Source organism: Cygnus olor, chromosome 3, assembly GCF_009769625.2.
Source record: "Cygnus olor isolate bCygOlo1 chromosome 3, bCygOlo1.pri.v2, whole genome shotgun sequence".
Classification (NCBI taxonomy): Eukaryota; Metazoa; Chordata; class Aves; order Anseriformes; family Anatidae; genus Cygnus; species Cygnus olor.
In genome coordinates this window covers 39,309,077-39,328,662 of record NC_049171.1, presented here as the reverse complement: position 1 = coordinate 39,328,662, position 19,586 = coordinate 39,309,077, and the positions used below count along the sequence as shown (strand labels likewise).

The 19,586-nt window shown below is 38.3% G+C and overlaps 1 protein-coding gene across 1 annotated transcript in view; it reads left to right on the top strand.

The window, feature by feature from the left end:
- The window catches only part of MDN1 (midasin AAA ATPase 1), a 99,056-nt gene that overhangs the window by 39,684 nt on the left and 39,786 nt on the right, over positions 1-19,586 (top strand). The window contains 22 exon segments of the mRNA XM_040551200.1: positions 601-809; positions 1,329-1,451; positions 2,375-2,572; positions 2,664-2,771; positions 4,010-4,198; positions 5,025-5,114; positions 5,226-5,486; positions 5,633-5,903; positions 6,255-6,414; positions 6,723-6,839; positions 7,930-8,138; positions 8,781-8,926; positions 10,713-10,915; positions 11,963-12,183; positions 13,240-13,353; positions 13,984-14,116; positions 15,035-15,144; positions 15,687-15,820; positions 16,537-16,697; positions 17,013-17,133; positions 18,126-18,336; positions 18,478-18,709. Coding sequence (XP_040407134.1) covers positions 601-809; positions 1,329-1,451; positions 2,375-2,572; positions 2,664-2,771; positions 4,010-4,198; positions 5,025-5,114; positions 5,226-5,486; positions 5,633-5,903; positions 6,255-6,414; positions 6,723-6,839; positions 7,930-8,138; positions 8,781-8,926; positions 10,713-10,915; positions 11,963-12,183; positions 13,240-13,353; positions 13,984-14,116; positions 15,035-15,144; positions 15,687-15,820; positions 16,537-16,697; positions 17,013-17,133; positions 18,126-18,336; positions 18,478-18,709 — 3,721 coding nt within the window.

Here is a 19,586-nt window from a genome sequence, read left to right as displayed (position 1 = left end):
AAGATAAGTTTGGTGATTAATATCATTTATAACCTGAGCAATGCTGTATTACAGAATTTGGGGAGTGATGTCCCAGTGCATTATACTGGTTGGAATTTGACAGATGAGAAGCTCAGTACTCTCTCATCAGATGTCCTAATAACATGGAAGAAAAGATGTGCCTAGCAGCACACTTTAACTAAAGTACTCTTTCGCAGAACTGGCAGTATATTGAACAGATTAATATGTTGTTTTATAATATGTCTGAATTGTATCCTTCAGTGCCAATTTTTCAAAAGCTGCTTTTGATTTTTAGATTCATGGTGTCTGAAGTGCAAGCACAGAATTTTTCAGTAATAAAATCTTCCGGTGTTTGTTTTTTTTTTTGAAAAGTACCACATAAACAAGTGGATATGGGCATGTAGTCCCACAGTCACAGCTGTGGGTCAAATAGAAAATATATGTGCCTCATCTTTGAGAATGATTTACAAGCTTGATCTCCATTGCTTGCTGTAATGAGATCAGCAGTTAACAGACAGAGTGATCGCTTTCAAAAGCACATTGTCAGCAGTATAAATACTCTGGCTTAATTGTTTCTGGTTTTCTTTTCCTTTGTTTTAGGCCCTGTTCATCAGAGGAATGGCGTTACGGATTATGCTCTAAATGCTGGGACTACAGCAGTGAATGCACAGAGACTGTTGAGAGCCCTACAGCTTAACAAACCTATTTTGTTGGAAGGGTCACCAGGTGTGGGCAAGACCAGTCTAGTAGCTGCCCTGGCAAAGGCCTCAGGAAACTGTCTTGTTCGAATCAACCTATCTGAGCAGACGGTAGAATAAAATACTATCTTTGTAACTTAGTGTTTATGGTGGGGGAGGTTTGTTTTTTTTTACCTCAAAAGCACAGTTCTTTCAACTGTGGCACTGAGTCTGAAATGGTAGTGTTTTCTTCTTGGTCAAAGGATTAAAGGGGAAGGGGAAACGAGAAAGAACATTGAGTTTACAGGAGTGAATGCTAACTCAAATTTTTGTGTTCCTTGCTCGTGAATTTGTATCTTTGCCTCCTATGTTTTGCTTGGCTTCTGCAAAGTTACTTGAAAGCAGCTTTAAGGTGCTTTTTTTCTATTTGTAGGGTTTTTTGTTGTTCCAGTACAATTTTCTGTTGTTAAACATTGTAACTTTTAGCATCGTGCAATTACTGCTTTTATTTATTAATTATTTATTCCTTTTTTAGTACTTAAGCAATATTTAAAGCAGAGGGATAAAATGTGAGGTAAAGATAACAATGGTTGGTTTTGAACTTGTTTGCAGTTTTGTAATTTTTTCTTTTGCCATTCTTAACTTCCAAAGGATGTGACAGACTTGTTTGGGACAGACTTGCCTGTTGAAGGTGGGAGGGGAGGAGAATTTGCCTGGCGAGATGGACCACTACTAGCAGCATTAAAGGCTGGACACTGGATTGTGTTAGATGAGGTAAATTAAAGTGTTGGGCACAAACAAAATGGAATATTCCAGAAGAGCAAAAGTCTTGATTTTGGCATGTAGGATATATTCTGGCATGTAGGACCCCCAAATACCTGTGAGGGTTGGTGTCTGAAATTAATTTTGCTAGATTTTAATTATTTGTGTCTTGTGCCTGGTTGGAGGTGATCTTTACACTTAAGATGATGAATCTCCCTCTGGGAGTCCCTCTATCCATAGGCCCTCCACAGAGGAAGTGCAGAAGATCAGCTTTAACTGGACCTCTGACTTTTAGACAGCAGGATGAGGGTTGAATCTCAGCCTAAATTACTGCAGAAAACCAACACTTTTGATACTTTTTTTTTGGGAGGGGAGGAGGAAGGGCAGGAAGGGCACTGTGGTGGGTACTGATTGATATCAAGAAGAGATTCATTTTGGCAGTGTTAAGTATGCTGCCACCGTAGGTTTCACGTGCCTAATGCTTTCTAGTGTAGTGTGCATTTTAATTATTGCCAAGTGTAAGATCTCAAATTTTTAAATGTTTGCTTACCTTCTTCTCCTATTGTGAAGAATACCACTTCTAAACAACCATGAAATTTAAATAACCCAGACTGCAGAGGGAGAGAGATTTCGTATGTCACAAATGTATGAACATAAGTTCAGAAGAAACATCTTGAAAATGCAGATTTTACAATGGAGAATTGTTTTGTCATTGTGGTGAAAACACAGAAATAACATACGCAAATAAGAAAGCATTAGTTGTAATTTAGGTGCTCCAGTGTAGTAACAACCTAGGTGGAGGGTAATAACATGTGGCAGCACTGGAACAGAAAGGAAATTTAATTTTATGTTCAGTGTACCCCAGCCTGTTGTCTAGAGATTATGAGAAAGTGTTTTGTAGAGCATTAATATTCTATCTTTATTTCTTTCCTCAGCTGAATCTGGCTTCTCAGTCTGTATTAGAGGGGCTAAATGCGTGCTTTGACCACAGAGCAGAGATTTATGTTCCCGAATTGGGAATGAATTTTCATGTACAGCACAAGAAGACTAAGATTTTTGGATGCCAGAATCCATACAGACAAGGAGGTGGAAGAAAGGGTCTGCCCAAGTCCTTTCTTAATAGATTTACTCAGGCAAGCTTATTTGTTTGATTCAAACTATACCATGAACTTGTCTTGTAGTTTTCTGGCTATATCAACACACTGCGTGTTCTTGATTCTATAGGTGTATGTTGATCCACTGTCAGCAGCAGATATGGAGTTTATTGGGAATACACTGTTTCCTGCTATTGATAAAAGTATTATTGCTAAAATGGTTGCTTTCAATAACAAGGTAAATATACATTTTAATTTTATGTAGAAGTAAGCAGAATACAATAAGATTAAAAAAATAGTCTAATGTTATATTTCCCAGCACTTCTGCAGAGAAGTGTGTGGGTGAAAGAGGAATGGAAATATATGCAGAAGAAAGTAAAGAACACTACTAAATACCATGTGAATTCTTTTACCACTGCAATCAGATGTGATTACTTGGTTGGTAACTGAAGAGGCGTTTATTTTTCAAGGAAGATATATATTGTTAATATATATACATATATGTAAATATATTACATATCTTGTTAAATATATTTTTAAGAACTTTGTTTTATGAAATTTTGGAGATAATTATGGTTTGGTATCTTGATGAAGTAAGTTGAGAAAATAAGTTTTGCATACATAATGGCTATTCTTAAAGCAGAAACAAAATGAGCTCTCTCTTTAATAAGAGATAACATGTATATTTCTGTTTCTGGTCTGAATTTCTAATCTGCTTTTTATTACGGGCTGTTGTTAGAGTAATTAGGATCAAGTGAAAGCAGCATCTGACCTTCTCAGAAGCAGAAGCTTTGAAGGATATGTAGCGTTTTTCTGGAACAGTGAGACTAATAAAGGGAAAATCTTTCCTGATAGGATTTGTCTATGGCAAAGGATTCAGAGATGCTCAGATCTAAAATTGTTCTAATTTAAAAGGTTTTCAACAAGCATTAATTACAATAAATCAACTTATTAGCTTATTTTTGGCTTAGATTTTGTGAAAAGTGCAGGATTTAAAATTCACAGCATGTTTATGCTTATGCTTCTGAAATTGCATTTAATCACAATTAATCTTCATGTCATGAAACAAAAAAATTGTAGTAATGTTAAGAGAAAGTAGCATTCTATGGCCTTACATAAAATACTTTGTGGCAGCATCTTACTAACCATTCATTTATGGTACTGGGGTGTGGGGGTGAATTCAGCAATTCAGCTTTGAGTAGCGTGATAGAGAATTAGTACATGGGAAACGAACTAAATCAAGATTTAGTTTCTGACATCTTCAGGAAAGTGAATACAACTTTCTTTCTCCTGTTGTCTGTCTTTTAAGTGGTTCCAAAGGCAGAAATTCAGTTGAATTTTTATTTATTTTTTAATATTTGGAGACCAGTACATGGATGGTGTAAAATACATATATATACAGATATATAATATAATACATATAATTGTAAATTATATATATATATATATGATTTTTTAATTACTATTTTTTTTCAGATTGACAAAGAAGTAATGGCTGAAAAAAAGTGGGGACAGAAAGGAGGACCTTGGGAGTTCAACTTACGTGATCTTTTCCGCTGGTGCCAGCTTATGCTTGTTGACCAATCGCCAGGTTGTTATGATCCAGGCCAGCATGTATTTTTGGTATATGGAGAAAGAATGAGAACCAGGGAGGACAAAGAAAAGGTAAGATGTGTGTTCTCTTTCCTGGCTGTGTTCAGGTTGTCAAGAAGTATTTCCAGAAACTGAAATGTAAATTTGAAAGTGCCTTGCAATTCATTCTTAGATATTGCCTTGTTCAAAAGAAAAATAGGTTTGTTTTGACTTTTTTGTTTTAATATCCATATCAGTTCCAATTGTCCTTTAAAATATCAATTTAATTATCTATTAGCATAAAAGCAGAAAGCCGATGTACATAAAGGCAAGTAGAATAACAAAGGACTTAAAACAAGAGCAAAACACTATATCGTTCTGTGATTCAGTGCTAAATAACATGCTTACAGAAATGGAATGGTTTGCCTGCATTTCTGGGGGGGGGGAAAGAGCAGAGAGGAAAAACAGCCCTTCGCCAACTACTTAGCCCTCTGTTGCCTGTTTTTTAATTCCACACTTCAATGGTATTAAGTTAGACATCAAACTGTGAGACTGAAGACGCTTACCAAATGTGACTGGATATTTTTCTCATGGGTTTACATTCCTTCTCCTGTGGTATTATTGTCTTTTTTCATGTGTTATCAAAGAACTCACGGAGTCATTTCTTCGCTACTATTTTGTTAGAGAAACATTACTTACAGCATTTCAAATTGCAGGAAGTGTGGTAAATGAAGGAGTTGCTGTTGGTAGCTCATACTCACTTTATTTTCTGCACTTTGAATGAAATGACACTTGTGACTAAGCTGTGTTAGTTACTATGACACTGCTGTGAAGTCGAGAAGGGAAGGCTACTTGCGATGCAAGTCTTTAAAACAACGGATAAGTTTATTAGTCTCATCTGCTCTTTCAACTGTTTTAGGTTATATCTGTATTTAAAGATGTTTTTGGCCAAGAGGCTGACATATACACAGGAACAAGAGATTTTCACATCACTCCATATAACATTCAGGTAAGCTGTTGGCAAGACATAAAGGAGTGGTGAGAGAAGGAAGCAATTTGTGCATCTGAGCACACATTTTCCTTTCTTTGTACTCACCTGTGTGGCTCTCATCCCTTCTAGATTGGTTATTCAGTTCTTTCTCGTGACAACTGTATTCCTCGTCCTGGCAGAAATCTGTCACTTCTGCATCATTCGCTGCAGTCCCTTGAGTCCATAATGAAATGTGTGCACATGAGCTGGATGGTAATCCTGGTGGGCCCTGCAGCTGTTGGCAAAACCAGTCTTGTTGAGCTGCTGGCCCATCTGACTGGCCATCGACTGAAAATCATGGCAATGAACAGTGCGATGGATACAACAGAACTCCTGGGTGGATTTGAACAGGTAAATATCTTCTTGGCAATAAAGCACCGTTTTTCCTTTCTACCTAACAGTGGCCAGTCCACTGTGATCTTAGTGTTTAACCAGCAAGTGAAGCTTAAGCACCACAACCTTCTGAATAAACTAACTCTCCAATGGCATGTTTACAGGTTGATATTAATAGGCCATGGCAGCGCCTGTTGGAAAAAGTGGAGAATGTTGTGAGCTCACTAGTAAGGGACAGTCTTCTCCTGACAGAAGTTTGTGCAGATGATGCTGAACTTGTGCTGCGTGCTTGGAGCAGTTTCATCCTGAATTACAAACCCAAATCTCTGGGTGAAGGAGGCAGAAGTGTTACAGCTGAATTAGTGAGCAAACTGGAGGGAATACTTGTACTTACCCAGCGACTGAACAACAAAATAAGTTCTTTCTCAAAGGCAGGTATGTATGATGATGTGATGTAAGACTATATGTTCCTCTGAAGAAAGTGAGAAAGACCTATGAACCTGCAGTGAAAGCTTGAGAAAACTGTTTTTTGTAAGTTCTCTCTAACTGGAGAGAAGGGTTGGAGAAAGGTTTCTCTCCTGTTTATATTTCTGTGCTTGCAAAACTCTTGTGTCCCTGTGGGTTTTGCCCATGGGTGACTACTTGCAGAGTCAGAGCCTCTGCTATGTTCCCGTAAAAGGTAGGAAGCGTAGGTGTTTATTAGCAAAATACCTTCCATTTTTCTTGAAAGGAACAGGAAACTACGTCAGTAATGCACATCTTGATGTAAGTTATGCTTTCTTGCAGAGTTTGCTCAGTTGGTGGAAGAGTTCCGGCGTTTCAAGCTGCAGCAGGCCCAGGCTGCTGACTGTAAGAGCCATGGCACTTTCGAGTGGGTGGATGGGATGTTGGTTCAGGCCCTGCAGTGTGGAGACTGGCTGTTGATGGACAATGTTAACTTCTGCAAGTAAGAGATTTTCATGAACATTGTTTCACTGCGTAAATTTCTTGACCTCCCTAATTTACTTAGCCTCTTAGTGAATGTGTTTACAACTGAACATTTTTGCATTTCGTAGCTAGCAATACATGGGAGAGAATAACTTTCATTCTCTGAAAGAGTATCTTCCTTCTTAAACTGCTTAGCAGTTGATAGTTTTCCTGTTACCTTATAATTGTTTGGCTTTTTGGTTAAGACTAGTGCCATTTTGATTTTGGATCAGGAGGGGATTGAACTGTTACCTCTTTATAATGATATAATTTTTCTTTTGAATGTAGCCCCTCTGTGCTGGACCGCTTAAATGCTCTACTTGAACCAGGAGGCGTTCTTACCATGAGTGAGAGAGGTGTGATAGATGGCACAGTTCCTACAATAACTCCTCATCCAAACTTCAGGTGCTTTGCTTTTCTGCTTTTTTTAATTCTTTTTTTCCAAACGAATAGTAGGTATAGGAAAAAATGTCATCTGTGAGCCAGTCTTTCGGTATTCTGAATGCTACTCGTATTTCAGTGTACTGCACTGGCACTGTCTGCCTGGTGAGGAAGAACGTGAACAGGGTGATAAACATGTGATACAGATCTTAAGAGGCTTGGCTTTTTATTGCTGTTCCTCTGCAGACTATTACATTGGAAAATTTGTAGCAGTATAACTCCGTCTTGATTTTTCTAGGAATGACATCCTCGTTTCTATTTGAGGATTTCAGCACTTCCCTATCTTACTGTAAATGGAGTTTAGGATGTAAATGTTAAAGATGGTGAGCTATTCATATGTGTTGGTAATAAAAACTGGGGTGTCAACATAATACTTCTTTTTCCTGTTTTTCCGAATTCATGTTTCCTGCAGTGACAGAATTTAAAAAACAAAATACAAACAAACACAGCCAGCTTGTCTGTCTTGATTCTCTCAGAATTGAAGTAATCTCTGTGGGAGATGGGAAGATGGGAGGAGAACATACAGAGTATTCTGTATAATTTCTACCTTTTTGAAGTTTATGGAAGGAGTATAGGCACTGATATGCCCTGGTTCATCTGAATTGGAAACAACTTTCACACACTTGTTTTTGCTGTGTTTTATCTCAGAAATCTTTTCCTTTCTTGTTTGTAAGAGTTTGCTGATAGTATTAAGCATGTGGACGATACCTTGGTTTTTAAATAGGACAGATTTATCTGAAGCAATTGCTAAGAATTGAAAGCCTTCTCAATAGCTCAGGCACAGTTTAACTTCTATTTTTTTAAGCTGGCAAATGATAAAGTAGACATAGCTCAGATGTAGCTAAGGAAAAAATAATGCACTATCTCTGTGGCTAATTTCAAAATCTAATTATACATACACATCTCTCATTTAAATTCAGCGGGTGTGCCTCTAACTTCTAGATATCAGCATTGCCATTTTTATAGAAATGAGTTTACTTTATGGACAAGGAGATTTGGTGGTTCCAGAGTAATAGTTTAAAGTCCTAACTTATATCTTATGAATATTCGATAGGCTTTTCCTTTCCATGGATCCTGTTCATGGGGAAATATCCAGAGCAATGCGGAATCGTGGGATTGAAATTTACATTCCTGGGGAAAATGATGGAAATGTATTGGACAATCTGGATTTAAAGTTACTGCTGCATGGCTTGGGGTTAGTGGGAGATAGCATCTGTGAAGCACTCCTGGCTGTGCATTCAGAAACCAAGACAGCAATACCAGGTAAGAAAAATCTGTTCAGTATTTTTACCAACACCAGCTTGGGCTCCCTACACATATTTGTATTAATTCTTTAATGTTAAAGCTTGGTTATTATATTGTGTAACATCCAGATATATGTAAAGGCATAAAAGTATAATCAGTTTCTTTTGATGGTCATGGGGTGGTGGTAGGTTTATTTTCAGTTTGTTTTTTTTGTTTGTTTGCTTTTTTGCATTCTCAGGAAGTAGGCCCAAGTCATTTTAAAAAAGGAGGGCGGGGGGGGGGAGACAGGGAGGAACTGATGTACTTTGTCAGGAGGCATCAGACACTGGCATGATATATGTATTGTCTGTTGCTGTAAGGAAGGCAATATATTCTAAGCGAAAAGCAGCAATACAGAGGGTTTGCACAAGGCCTGCTCAAGCTGTTCATTTCGGCAAGATGACGATTTCATCACCTCAGCTGCTTGATGTTTTATTTTGAGCTGGTCACCTGTAATTTTACAGTCTTGTCAGATTTTTCTTAACCTTGCAAAGAACCCATTCAAATCTGAGGACCTGGTAGGACCTTCAGGGACTACAAGAGTAGTGATTGTCCTCAGAGGGTTAAAGGGGTGCCAATTACTTAATATTCATATTACCCTAAATGCTGTGTGTCTTTCAGGTTCTGTGTCATCTCTGTCACCTTTGCTTCAAGCTGCTGTGTTAATTGTGCAGCAGATACAAAGAGGCTTTGGATTAGCAAAGTCATTTTACAGAGCTTGTTGGGAAGTTTATGGCCGCTCACAACAGTTGCAGATGAATCAAAAGGTAAAAGTCCCGTATTTGAAAATTCTTCTTACATCATCTAGATAAGCAAAAAATATCATGAAGCATCACATTTCATAAAGCTAGAGTTTGAGTTTCTGTTTCCAAAGAGCCCGAGCAAGGGGTTGGTGAAGATGGTGCTCTTGGAGAGGTGAAACAAGCCACTTTAAACACTTTCTCAAGGTGTCTGTCAGGTGATGAAGAAGATGGATTAAAGGGCATTGGGGTATTTTCTGTACATCCTAGACTGAACCTTTTTAGACTGAACCTTTTTTGTCTCCGGTGTAAGCACTACAGTTCTGCATGTATCTTACTGCAGCAGATCAGTTGCAGCTCCAGAAGTAGTTTACTGGTGTTGAATAGTAAAGAGCAGTGAATTTCAGCTGTTGCTTGTCCTTTCATGACATACTTGATGACAGTAAGCTGAGTCGTGTGGCTGACAAGCAGGAGGGGAAGGGATGTCATCCAAAGGGACCTGGACAAGCTTAAGAGGTGGGCCCGTGAGAACTTAATGAGGTTCAACAAGGCCAAGTGCAAGGTCCTGCACCTGGGTCAGGGCAATTCCAAGCACATCCAGGCTGGGCGATGAGTGCATAGAGAGCAGCCCTGTGGAATAGGACTTAGAGGTAGGTGTTGGTGGGTGAGAAATTGAATATTAGCCAGCAATGCGTGCCTGCAGTCCCAGAAGGCCAATTGCATCCTGGGTTGCATCAAAAGCGGCGTGGCCAGCAGGGTGAGGGAGGTGATTCTCCCCCTCTGCTGCGCTCTGTGAGACCCCACCTGGAGCACTGTGTTCAGCTCTGGGGCCCCCAGCACAAGAGAGATCATGGTCCTGTTGGAGTGAGTCCAGAGGAGGGCCATGAAGATAACCAGAGGGATGGATCACTTCTCCTGTGAAGACAGGCTGAACGAGTTGCAGTCCTTTAGCCTGGAAAGGAGAAGGCACCGGGGAGATCTTATAACAACGTTCCAACATCTAAAGGGGGCCTACAGGAAAGCTGTGGAGGGATTCCTTGTCAGGGAGTGGAGTGACTGGGTGAGGGGTGATGGGTTTAAGCTAAAAGAGGGTAGGCTTAGATTAGAATTTGTAAAGAACTTCTTCCTTTGAGGGTGGAGAGGCACTGGAACAGGTTGCCCAGAAAAGTTGTGGATGCCCCATCAAAATAAGGCTTTGAGCAACCTGGTTTAGTGGAAGGTGTCCCTGCCCATGTCAGGGGGAGTGGAGCTAGGTGATCCCTTCCAACTCAAACCATTCTACGATTCTATTTTCTCAGCCTGGTGGTATGCTACTAGAAGAAGAGGTGAGGTGAGAGTTGCATGAAAACTGTCTATCTGGAATTTGTTTATTGAGATATTCCCCAGGGGATAAATACGGTTTATTGACCACTTTGTAGACAGTGGCTTGCTCTTGCAACTTAAGGGAGCCAGAGTATATCCCAATTGAATTCTGAGGCTTGCCCTTTTTAGCAGCTTCAGTTGAGAGTTTGGGATATTGATACTGATTAAACTGTAGCCTGAAACAATGTGCACACTGTCATCTGGAGACAGCAATATTCACTTTGTATTTTAAATGTACAGTATGATACTCCAGTTATGGTTGAAATTTTATGGTACTTCATCGTGTAGGTTATGTAGTGTTTGTAGATTGTTTGGTTTATAATGATTTGTTAGTAAATATGTGTAATTAGAGGTGCCTGAGATATTGTACTTGAATGCATGTTTGAATATGATTTTAAACTGCTTTTTGTTTTTTTGTTTTTTTTTGTTGTTGTTGTTGTCGTTGTTGTAGCTTGTGTTAGAATTGGTTACGAAGCATGTTTCATCTCTGGCTTCCCATGAAATCCGAGGTGACTCCCTGCTAGCAATGGGACTGTGGCCAGACTCCCTACCTACGGGTCTGTTCACAGCTGAAGACTCGCTTCTTTCAACCGTCCGGAGTGATGGACAGGTCCTAATGTATTGTCTGAATAGACTAAACCTTAAAAACTACAGGTGGGAAAGTCTTTTTTTTTTTAATCTAATAAATTTATAAGAAACAAGATGTATGTGAGTAGTACTGCTGACATGTCATTGTTCCCTGCAAAACTTTGTCTTGAGCAAATTGTACTAGTAGAGACTGTTAGTTGTACTCTGGTACCAAAGCTCCTGTTACCTTTACACACAACCACTGCAAACAGATTTAATTATTTACTGTTTTATTCTTCAGTCCAAAATACATAACTCTGTTCCATCTTCAGTAAGTACATGCGACCCATTCTCAGTTGAGTTAGGAGTAGGCATTTAGCAGGAAATGTGAAGTTGATTTACAAGCTGATAAAAGCCTCCCAAATCTCGTTTCCTTTTGAGATTGAGAAAAAAAGTATTTAGTTGTAAATACATAAATGATCCTTTGTACTTCTTGCTTTCATCTAAACAATTATTTATTATTTTAGGTCCAGTGGCTTCAAGTGAAAGAACAATATTCCTCGTTCAAGCAGAGCTGTCTGCAAGAGCTCTTATGTACAGGGGTCATTTGCAAGAACTCATTAAATGAGTTCTTGTACATTGTAACAGTTATTTTCACAACACTCTTGCAAAATCTGCCTGCTTGCTTTGCTTTGTGACACACTGGGGGCAGGTACTATGGTTTGCTTCTAGTGACAGAACAAGTTGTGGAAGTTACTATTGATGTAGAAATAGTAGAACTGTAGCAACATGCTGGTTTTTTTATCAGTGACATTCCTCTCCATATCTTTTTGTCATGTACCTTCACATATCCTTCTAGTGCACAGATTGGTTTATAATTTCTTAGTGAAATGCTGTGCGTATTCACTTCTGGCACTGGATGAATTTTTGGCAAATAATGAGTTCCTAGTAGTAGACACCTTCAGATGATCTGCAGTTAGACACTGGCTTTGGAGCTCAAGAAGGGAAAAGAGCAATTATTGCATTGTTATCTTCCTGCATAAAGACAGTTGCATGGCAAGTAGTTTGACTTGCAAAGTGGAAGTGGTAGTTTGAGCCATTATTTGCTGATCTTCAATTCTTTTTGTGTTTCAGGACGCTACCACTGACTCTGCAAGATCTTCAGAAAATTATGCAGTCCACTAATCCTGAGAATCTCAGATTCAGTGCTGTTGAGATAGATGCAGACTGGAGGGATAAAATGGAAGTCCTTCAGGCTTCAGTGAAATTTTTCATAGAAAAGGCAACCAATCAAGATTGGACATTGAGAGTTAAATGGCTTAACTACTTAGCCAAAAATCTGCCACAGGGGCTAGGTATGTAATTATTTAACTTTCTTTTTTGCCTCCAGGCTGATTTATTGTATATTCATAAATGATTCATTGTATATTCATAAATCATAAGTCTTAAATGAGAACATCCAGACCTTTCAAATGATCTAGTATGGAAGTTCTCAGCATATTAAATCAAGGGTTTGAGACTCCAGGGAGAGACAGAAACAGGTTGTGCATGTTAGGGACAGGAGGAGATTTTGGCTTAAACATTGCCTTTTGTTAGTTGAACATGTATATAACTTGTACTACTACTAAATTTCAGTTAATTTTTGGATGCCTCATGGTTTATATAAGAAAATAGGACATTCTCTTCACTTTTTTTTGGTAGTGATAGTAAAAACAGTAAAATGCCTTCTGTTTATTTGGTGTTAAAATGCAGATGGTTAGAAAGTCAGGAAACTGCAAAACTGAGGTTTCCTGAAGCTGTGTTGCCTGAATATTCAGGATAGCAGCTGAGGTGAGGTCTTCATTGCTTATTATTAGTCGTATTAAACTTGTGGAGAAGTTAGTCATTAGAACAAGTAATTCACACAGACAACTGTCTTATGTTCCATGAAATTTCAGACTGTGTTGTCCCCACATGATCGAGAGAGCTGTCTTTCCAGACAGGTGTGTCTATATAATAAAAATATATATATATATATATATATATATATATATATATATGTAGAAAGTTACTTTAATGATAAGTATGCTCTTACGTGTTTTTAATTTAAAAAAAAATCAATCAATCAAAAATAGATACACTGAGAGGAAGATTTGAAGGTAAAATCTTACGGTTTTCCGCAAACCATATTTTTAATAACATTATCACCAGTTTAACTAGAACTCTTTACTGGATTTATCTGTTTGGCTGTGATATTTCGACTGCTTTCAAGGACTCTTGGAGCTAATTGAAAACATTAGCTCAACTGGCATGTGTCCAGAGTTCATGCACAGATGAGGTTCAGGCTGCTTGTGCAGGCTCAGTTGAAGTTAATTTTATTTATTTGAACTAAATGCTCTCTTACATGTATGCACTCTGTTCTTCATCTGCAGATCTAGTGCGGATTCAGTTGGAAGCAGGTTCTGTAGCCCTTGGTAGTTTCTATGCCAGTTCCCTCTCATCTGGAATCAGTAACATGATCAAGTTGCTACAGCCAAGTATGACAGGTACTTCTGAAAAAAAAATGATGATAAAAGACATCAGTGCTTCCTTTCTTTGTTTTCTGGACACACTGCATCCCTACATAAGAAATGCGTGTAATAAAACAGGCTCAATTCTAACTGCACATTGCTATTGTTGGGGAAAAATAATCCAAGAACAAAGGTATTTTTGCTGTCAAGAACTGCAAATAATGTCATTTAAATGTATTAATCCAATGCAAATTAGATGAGAGTGCTACGACAAGGAATCCTGACTGTGTATCTTGTGACTTCGGTGTACGCCTACAGTTCCGATTTAGGAAGTGATGCTCTTAAGAGTGTTGCATGTATCTATGGCCTTTCTGACTGAATAGTTGAGGCCTTCTGTTTTTTTCCTAATACTTACCATGCTGACCTATCTCAAACCTGAGATACTTACACTGTACTTATACCTGTACTGAGGCTTATAATTTTTCTTCTGTGATTTACAAGGAACTGAGGCCCATGGTTTCCTTTCTAAGCTTGTTAGGTTTGTGAAATCTCTTAGGATTCCATCTTTTTCTTTCTAAAGTTCTTGTAGAGACAGGGGATTGAGGAAAGTCTTTCACCCAATAATGTTGTCAATACTGTCATGTCTTGTCTTGTCTGCCTTTCCAGATGAGCATGTGATGCCTCTGGACCCAAGATGGAATATGCAGTTTTTGGATATTATTAGAAATTCAATGAACTTTGATACAGAAACAGAACACACAGATCAGCTTCTAATCCTTTTGAAGTCTGTAGCAAACCGGTGGGTTACAAAAAAAAAACTTGTAAAGACTGCCCAATGACTGTAATCAATATTTTGTAAACTGTTGTGGTATCTGCCAAGTATGTTTTTAGGTTTCAACAGATGTTATTTGAAATACCTGGCAGAGGTTTTGTATAGATATTTAAATTCTTTGCTCCTGCTTTCTGTAGCTGTGGACTAAAAACAATCATTTAATACAAGGGAGCAGAATTCCCAATATTCTTTGTAGGTTGGAGTATCACAGAATCATAAAAGGGCTTGGGCTGGAAGGGACCTTAAAGATGGTCTAGTTCCACTCCCCTGCCATGGGCAGGGATGCCAACCACTAGATCAGGTTGTCCAGGGCCTCATCCAACCTGGCCTTGAACACCTCCAGGGTTGGGGCATCCAGAGCTTCTCAGGGTAACCTGTGAGTGCCTCTGAATGAAGAATTTCCTCCTAACATTTAATCTAAATCTCCTATTTAAAAACATCCTCCTTTGTCCTATCACTGCCTGTGTAAAAAGTTGCTCTCCATTTCTAGGACAAACCAGAATTATGGAGTAAAGCATAAAAATGTGGGAACAGCAGTTTGAAATGTCTGATATTTTGGACAAAATTCCCTAGTAAGAAGAAAAAGCACTGGCACACAAACTTTAGATTTGCAATATAAGGAAACAGCTGCTCACATATCCTACAAGTGTTAGTGTTGTATCTGCTTAATATCCCACTGTTTTTTCCTTTGCTGAAGTAATGAGTCTGCTTTTTGTGAAGTGTGCTTCTGCTGAAACCATATTCAGGCAGTTAGTTGTGCAGCACTTGATAGTTGTTTCATAATATAGTGTGATATCTAATGTCACATTGTAGTTCGTCACTCTAATAAGGCAAAGGTTTTAAGTTAACGATGCTGGATTTCTAATAACTTTATTTTTGATTCAGGGCAGTATTATTTCTTGACCGAGAAAAAAGGAGCTACACTGAGAAGACTTTGATTACCAGCAAGAAGCCAAGAACTAGTGCCTTAAGAATGTCTCTAGATTTCCGTAAAGGTGGATTGATTTCTTTTTTGCTTTTTCTTTTGGTTCTATAGCCAATTTGAAATACAGTTAATCTTCACTGTTATGAAATGGGCACTTTAAATACGGTGTATCCTGAATATGTGAAGGAAGATTGTGTGAATGTAAAGCTGTTAGATGAGGACTAAAATGATACATAACACATTATTCTTAAATTAGATACACCTTATGCTGCAGCATTTCTGTCCAGCCTCTACTACGAGATGAGTGCATGTCTTTCTCTTAATTATCTAAATTTTATGAAGATGGCAGTGAGAAATTGGGTTTGTGTTCTGTCTTTGGCTAATCTGAATAGCAAAGTTCTTTTTACTATATTAAATGCATAGAGGCAATAGAGAATTGTGCAAATAGCGAAGGAATATTTTGTTACTTTGAATCTTAGATCTTTTTCATTTTCTGTTTTTGTTTTTAACACACAGAGTATCTAGTGATTTTTAAAATCAACCATTAAGTTGACATTTTATGTGGATGGGTTATTCAGTCTCTCCCTTCTTTCCTTCTTCCCCAAACTTCAGATCCAGGAAGTTACAACTCCCTTCCTCATGCGATTGTGGTCAACCTTGCTGTTTTCTTTGAACTTTGGGATGCGTTTGCACTTCACTGGGTGATGTCTACTCAGGTGGCCTTAAGTGATGATGACATGCATGATGTGAGTAGACTTTTCATACTACATTATTAGAAGTAGCGTGAAATTAGTCTGCAGAACACTTTCTCGTTTTCAGGGACCATGAAATAAACTACAGTGCTTCTATTGGTATTCAGAATATGCCTGAAATGAGGAAAATAATTATGGGGTACTCTGTTTATCTCAGTGGCTGTATTTCTGCTGTGTCTTCTCACTGCTTCTGTGTGGAATGTAGGTTTTCAGCCTGCAGATACTTTGTGTAGAAGCTATCCTTCCTGGAACGTAGATATCCATTGCTGAACTTTTATCATCTGGCCTTCTGTGCTTGCTTACAATGGTATGACTTGTGCCATAGAAGCGCCTGTTTCTCTCCACTGATGATAAAGGGAGTATCCACACCCAGGTCAGATACAGCTGTCTTAACCTGGACAGCAGACATGCAGGTCACAGGGGTGGTTCACTTCTACTCCCTTTTCACACCATGAGGATAATTTTTCTAAAATCTAACAGCAGCATTGTAAACTTGGTCCAGGGATTGCTTCACTTGTGTAGTTCCTGCCAGCAGAATCATGCAGCTTTTTTAGAGAACATAGAGTTGAGCTGTAGTTGTGTATAAAGCATTGCATGATTCTGAAAACCTAACAGAAATGGCAGTGATTTTTAATTTTCTCTTGCTTGAGGTATGAAGTACTCTGTAACATGCAGGGCTCAGCACATGACTAACCTTTTTGTCTCGTTAGATTTTGTATTGCTTGCTGTGGCGTGACCGGTTCTGGGCAGTCTCTGACACTGTGACAGTGGATTCACCAGGGCTGTCACTTCTGTCTTTGCACTGGCACTGGGTTATGAAACATCTAATTGACAGAATTCCTCAGATGCTTATCGGATCAGACCAGCACAAGTGAGTGGCTTTGATCGCTGGTTGTGTTAAATGATAGTGTAATTTACCCTCCCTATTTTTTTTTAAGTATTATAGCTAATTAGTGTTGTTTGCTGTTGGTGTCCAAATTGTGTTCTGCTGGTAATGAAAATGCAATGTATTAAATAGCTGTTCAGTATTAAAATTCAGATTTCTAAGTGTTGGGATTCTCCTTGGCCATATGATCACCCAGAATTTTACTCGTTTTCTGTACTTGTAGTGGAAGGATAAGAGACTTTTCAGATGCATACTTTTTTTTTACTCAAACTTCACTGAGTTTTTTGGTTTTCCTCCAAGGGTTTCCAAGGAAATCCAGTCTGTTTCACAGCAGATTCAGAACTGCTTGGCTAATCCTGCTGGTATTTCTGCCAATATGAAGCTATTACAAAAGTCACTAGGAAGACCTCTTCCTTTTAAGGTATTGATACTCTGCTTGCAAAAGATATGAATTTCCAGTGATGTCCAAATACCTTTCAAATGATCCTTAGTCCTCAAGAGAGGAAAGCACTTCCTCTCCAGGCCAGCAAAAAGGCATTCCTTTTGGACTTGCAGGAATGATTAAAAAAGCAATTTCAGTGGATGTTAACATACATCTTTTTTGTGACATATATCAGCTATCCAGATAGCATTTCTACTGTTAACTATGCTTTGTATAGATAGCAGTTATTTAATGCAGTGATGCACAAGTATGAAAATATAACTGCTTGCTCTGTTCTGGAGATTTGTGAATATCAGTGTGCCACTTGCTTACTTAGTGAACATATGGGTATATGGAATAGACGATGTATTTCCTTTTACACAGCATAAGATAGGACTACCTTATGACTTACAAAACAAAGCCACTTACGTTTGACAGTCTCCTTCACAAGGAGACATGTAGATTGCTCGTTTTGGTGATTAGTAATTAGATGTAGGTTTTTACAGCCTTATCTTTCAAAGATACTCAGCTGTTCAAAAATACACAGTTAATGCATGAGACTTTCAAGAACGTTCAGTGCTTACTGAGAGCTTTAGGAGATTTTTCTAGGTATCCAAATATATTTAATTGCAGGTGTCAAGTGACAATTTCTTTTAAGCGACAGTAGCTTCTGGCAATTTTGATTGATTTATATATTTATTGCTCTTAGTTTAGGTAAGTTGCCATGTTGAGGCACGGTTTGTCTGCATAACATACAGTATTTTCATGAAGGAAAAAAAAAAGAAAAAACTTAGTAAGGGGGAACTGTGGCCTCCTATTTCAATTTCTGTCTCTAGTGTATTGAGTAAGGCTGTAAAAGAATTGTTAAGCTGTATATGTGGTTGCAAGTTGGTTTATGTGTTCTTCAAGTTCTGACTACAGTCATAGATTTCATTTTGTTAGCATTAATGAAACAAATTGCCTCTTGTTCAAATGTCTTCTTCATATTTCAGGATACACTGGGCATGGATTGTTTTTCTCAGTTAAAAGTTCTCAGCAAACCAATTAACATCTTAGAGTCAAGATTGGCCTTTGGAGAAAGTAGATGGCAGGAAAAAATGTGCTGTCTGAAAACTGCTGCCTCTGGATGGAGGGTGAAGAAAGCATTGCTGCAAGCTGATGGCCTGATACTTAGAGCTAATCACTTAGAAGATGTTAGTCTGGGTAGGTAACTCTTCTGAAGAACCTAACAAGATGATTCTGCCATCAGCATTATATTTATATAGAAACAGAAAGGATGTGAAGTGTTCACCGGCAAGAAGCATAGTACATGCATTGATGTGCCTTTTACACTCTGTCAAACAGGTCAACTAAAGATTTTTTTGAAAGCTGTACATTCACAACTGAGAGCAGAGGGACTTAAATACAGTCATTCAGAAGAAATGTCCACTGAAGATACCATCTCCAACCAGTTAGACCCTGCCGTGTTAGTCCAGCTCTGCAGTCGGGTTCAGCTGTGGCCTGCAATGGAGCAGATGGGTGTGCTCTGGCAGTACAAACTGACAGCCAATTATGTGGCTAAGGCTTGTGCAAGAAGGTAAGGAGGAGACTGGAAAAAGAAATTCTGTGCTCCTTTCATGAGACTCAGAATCCCTAGCTAAAAGCTGTAGCTTCAGTGCTTTGCATTTGTTTGTAAATCTGTGTTTTTGTACATATATAGATAACTGTATATGCATATATGAACATGTGCATACACGCTTTTATTTATGTGTGTAAATACACATATGCTCATTGTCTGCATTCAGAATGGTATCTGGGCAGCTGTAAAACATGACATTGAAAGAGTTGTTTAGTGCTCTACTGACAAAGTATTTTTCTTTAACCGATTTTCATTGATGCAAATAGAGGAATGCTGATGTCCAAGACCATTGGTATAAAAACATTAGACCCCAGCAACAGCTTCATTAGTGGTAGAATGGCTTATAAGTGAAGGAAGAATAAAAGCTTTTATGTAAGAGTCTAACTGGTAGCATTTTCCTTTTAATGAAACAAGTCATTCTTATTAGGAATTAACATGAAGGTATTTATGGCCATGTTGCTGGGGTGCTGCAGAAAGACTGAATAAGACCTGACAATGAAGGAACTACATTAATGTGCATGTTTCGATTTGTGTGCAACAACAAAAAAAAAAAGTAAATTACATGCATATATTTGTAGTTTAAATTAACATTATTAATTTCAGAAGTATTAGCCCCTTCAAGGGGCCAAATATTTTTATCTGTTTATCATTGGTTAAAACAGAGCTCTTCATCTATTGATTGCAATGAAAGTAATTTTTTGTGCAGTGAGACTTCTAGAATCATTCATTCAATCTTGAATTCAACGAAGTCCTGATTTTCACATGAACTGTAAAGCTGGAAGACAACGTCTCCAGATGTTTTGTATGATTTGCTGAACATGCAGCTCATAGCTAC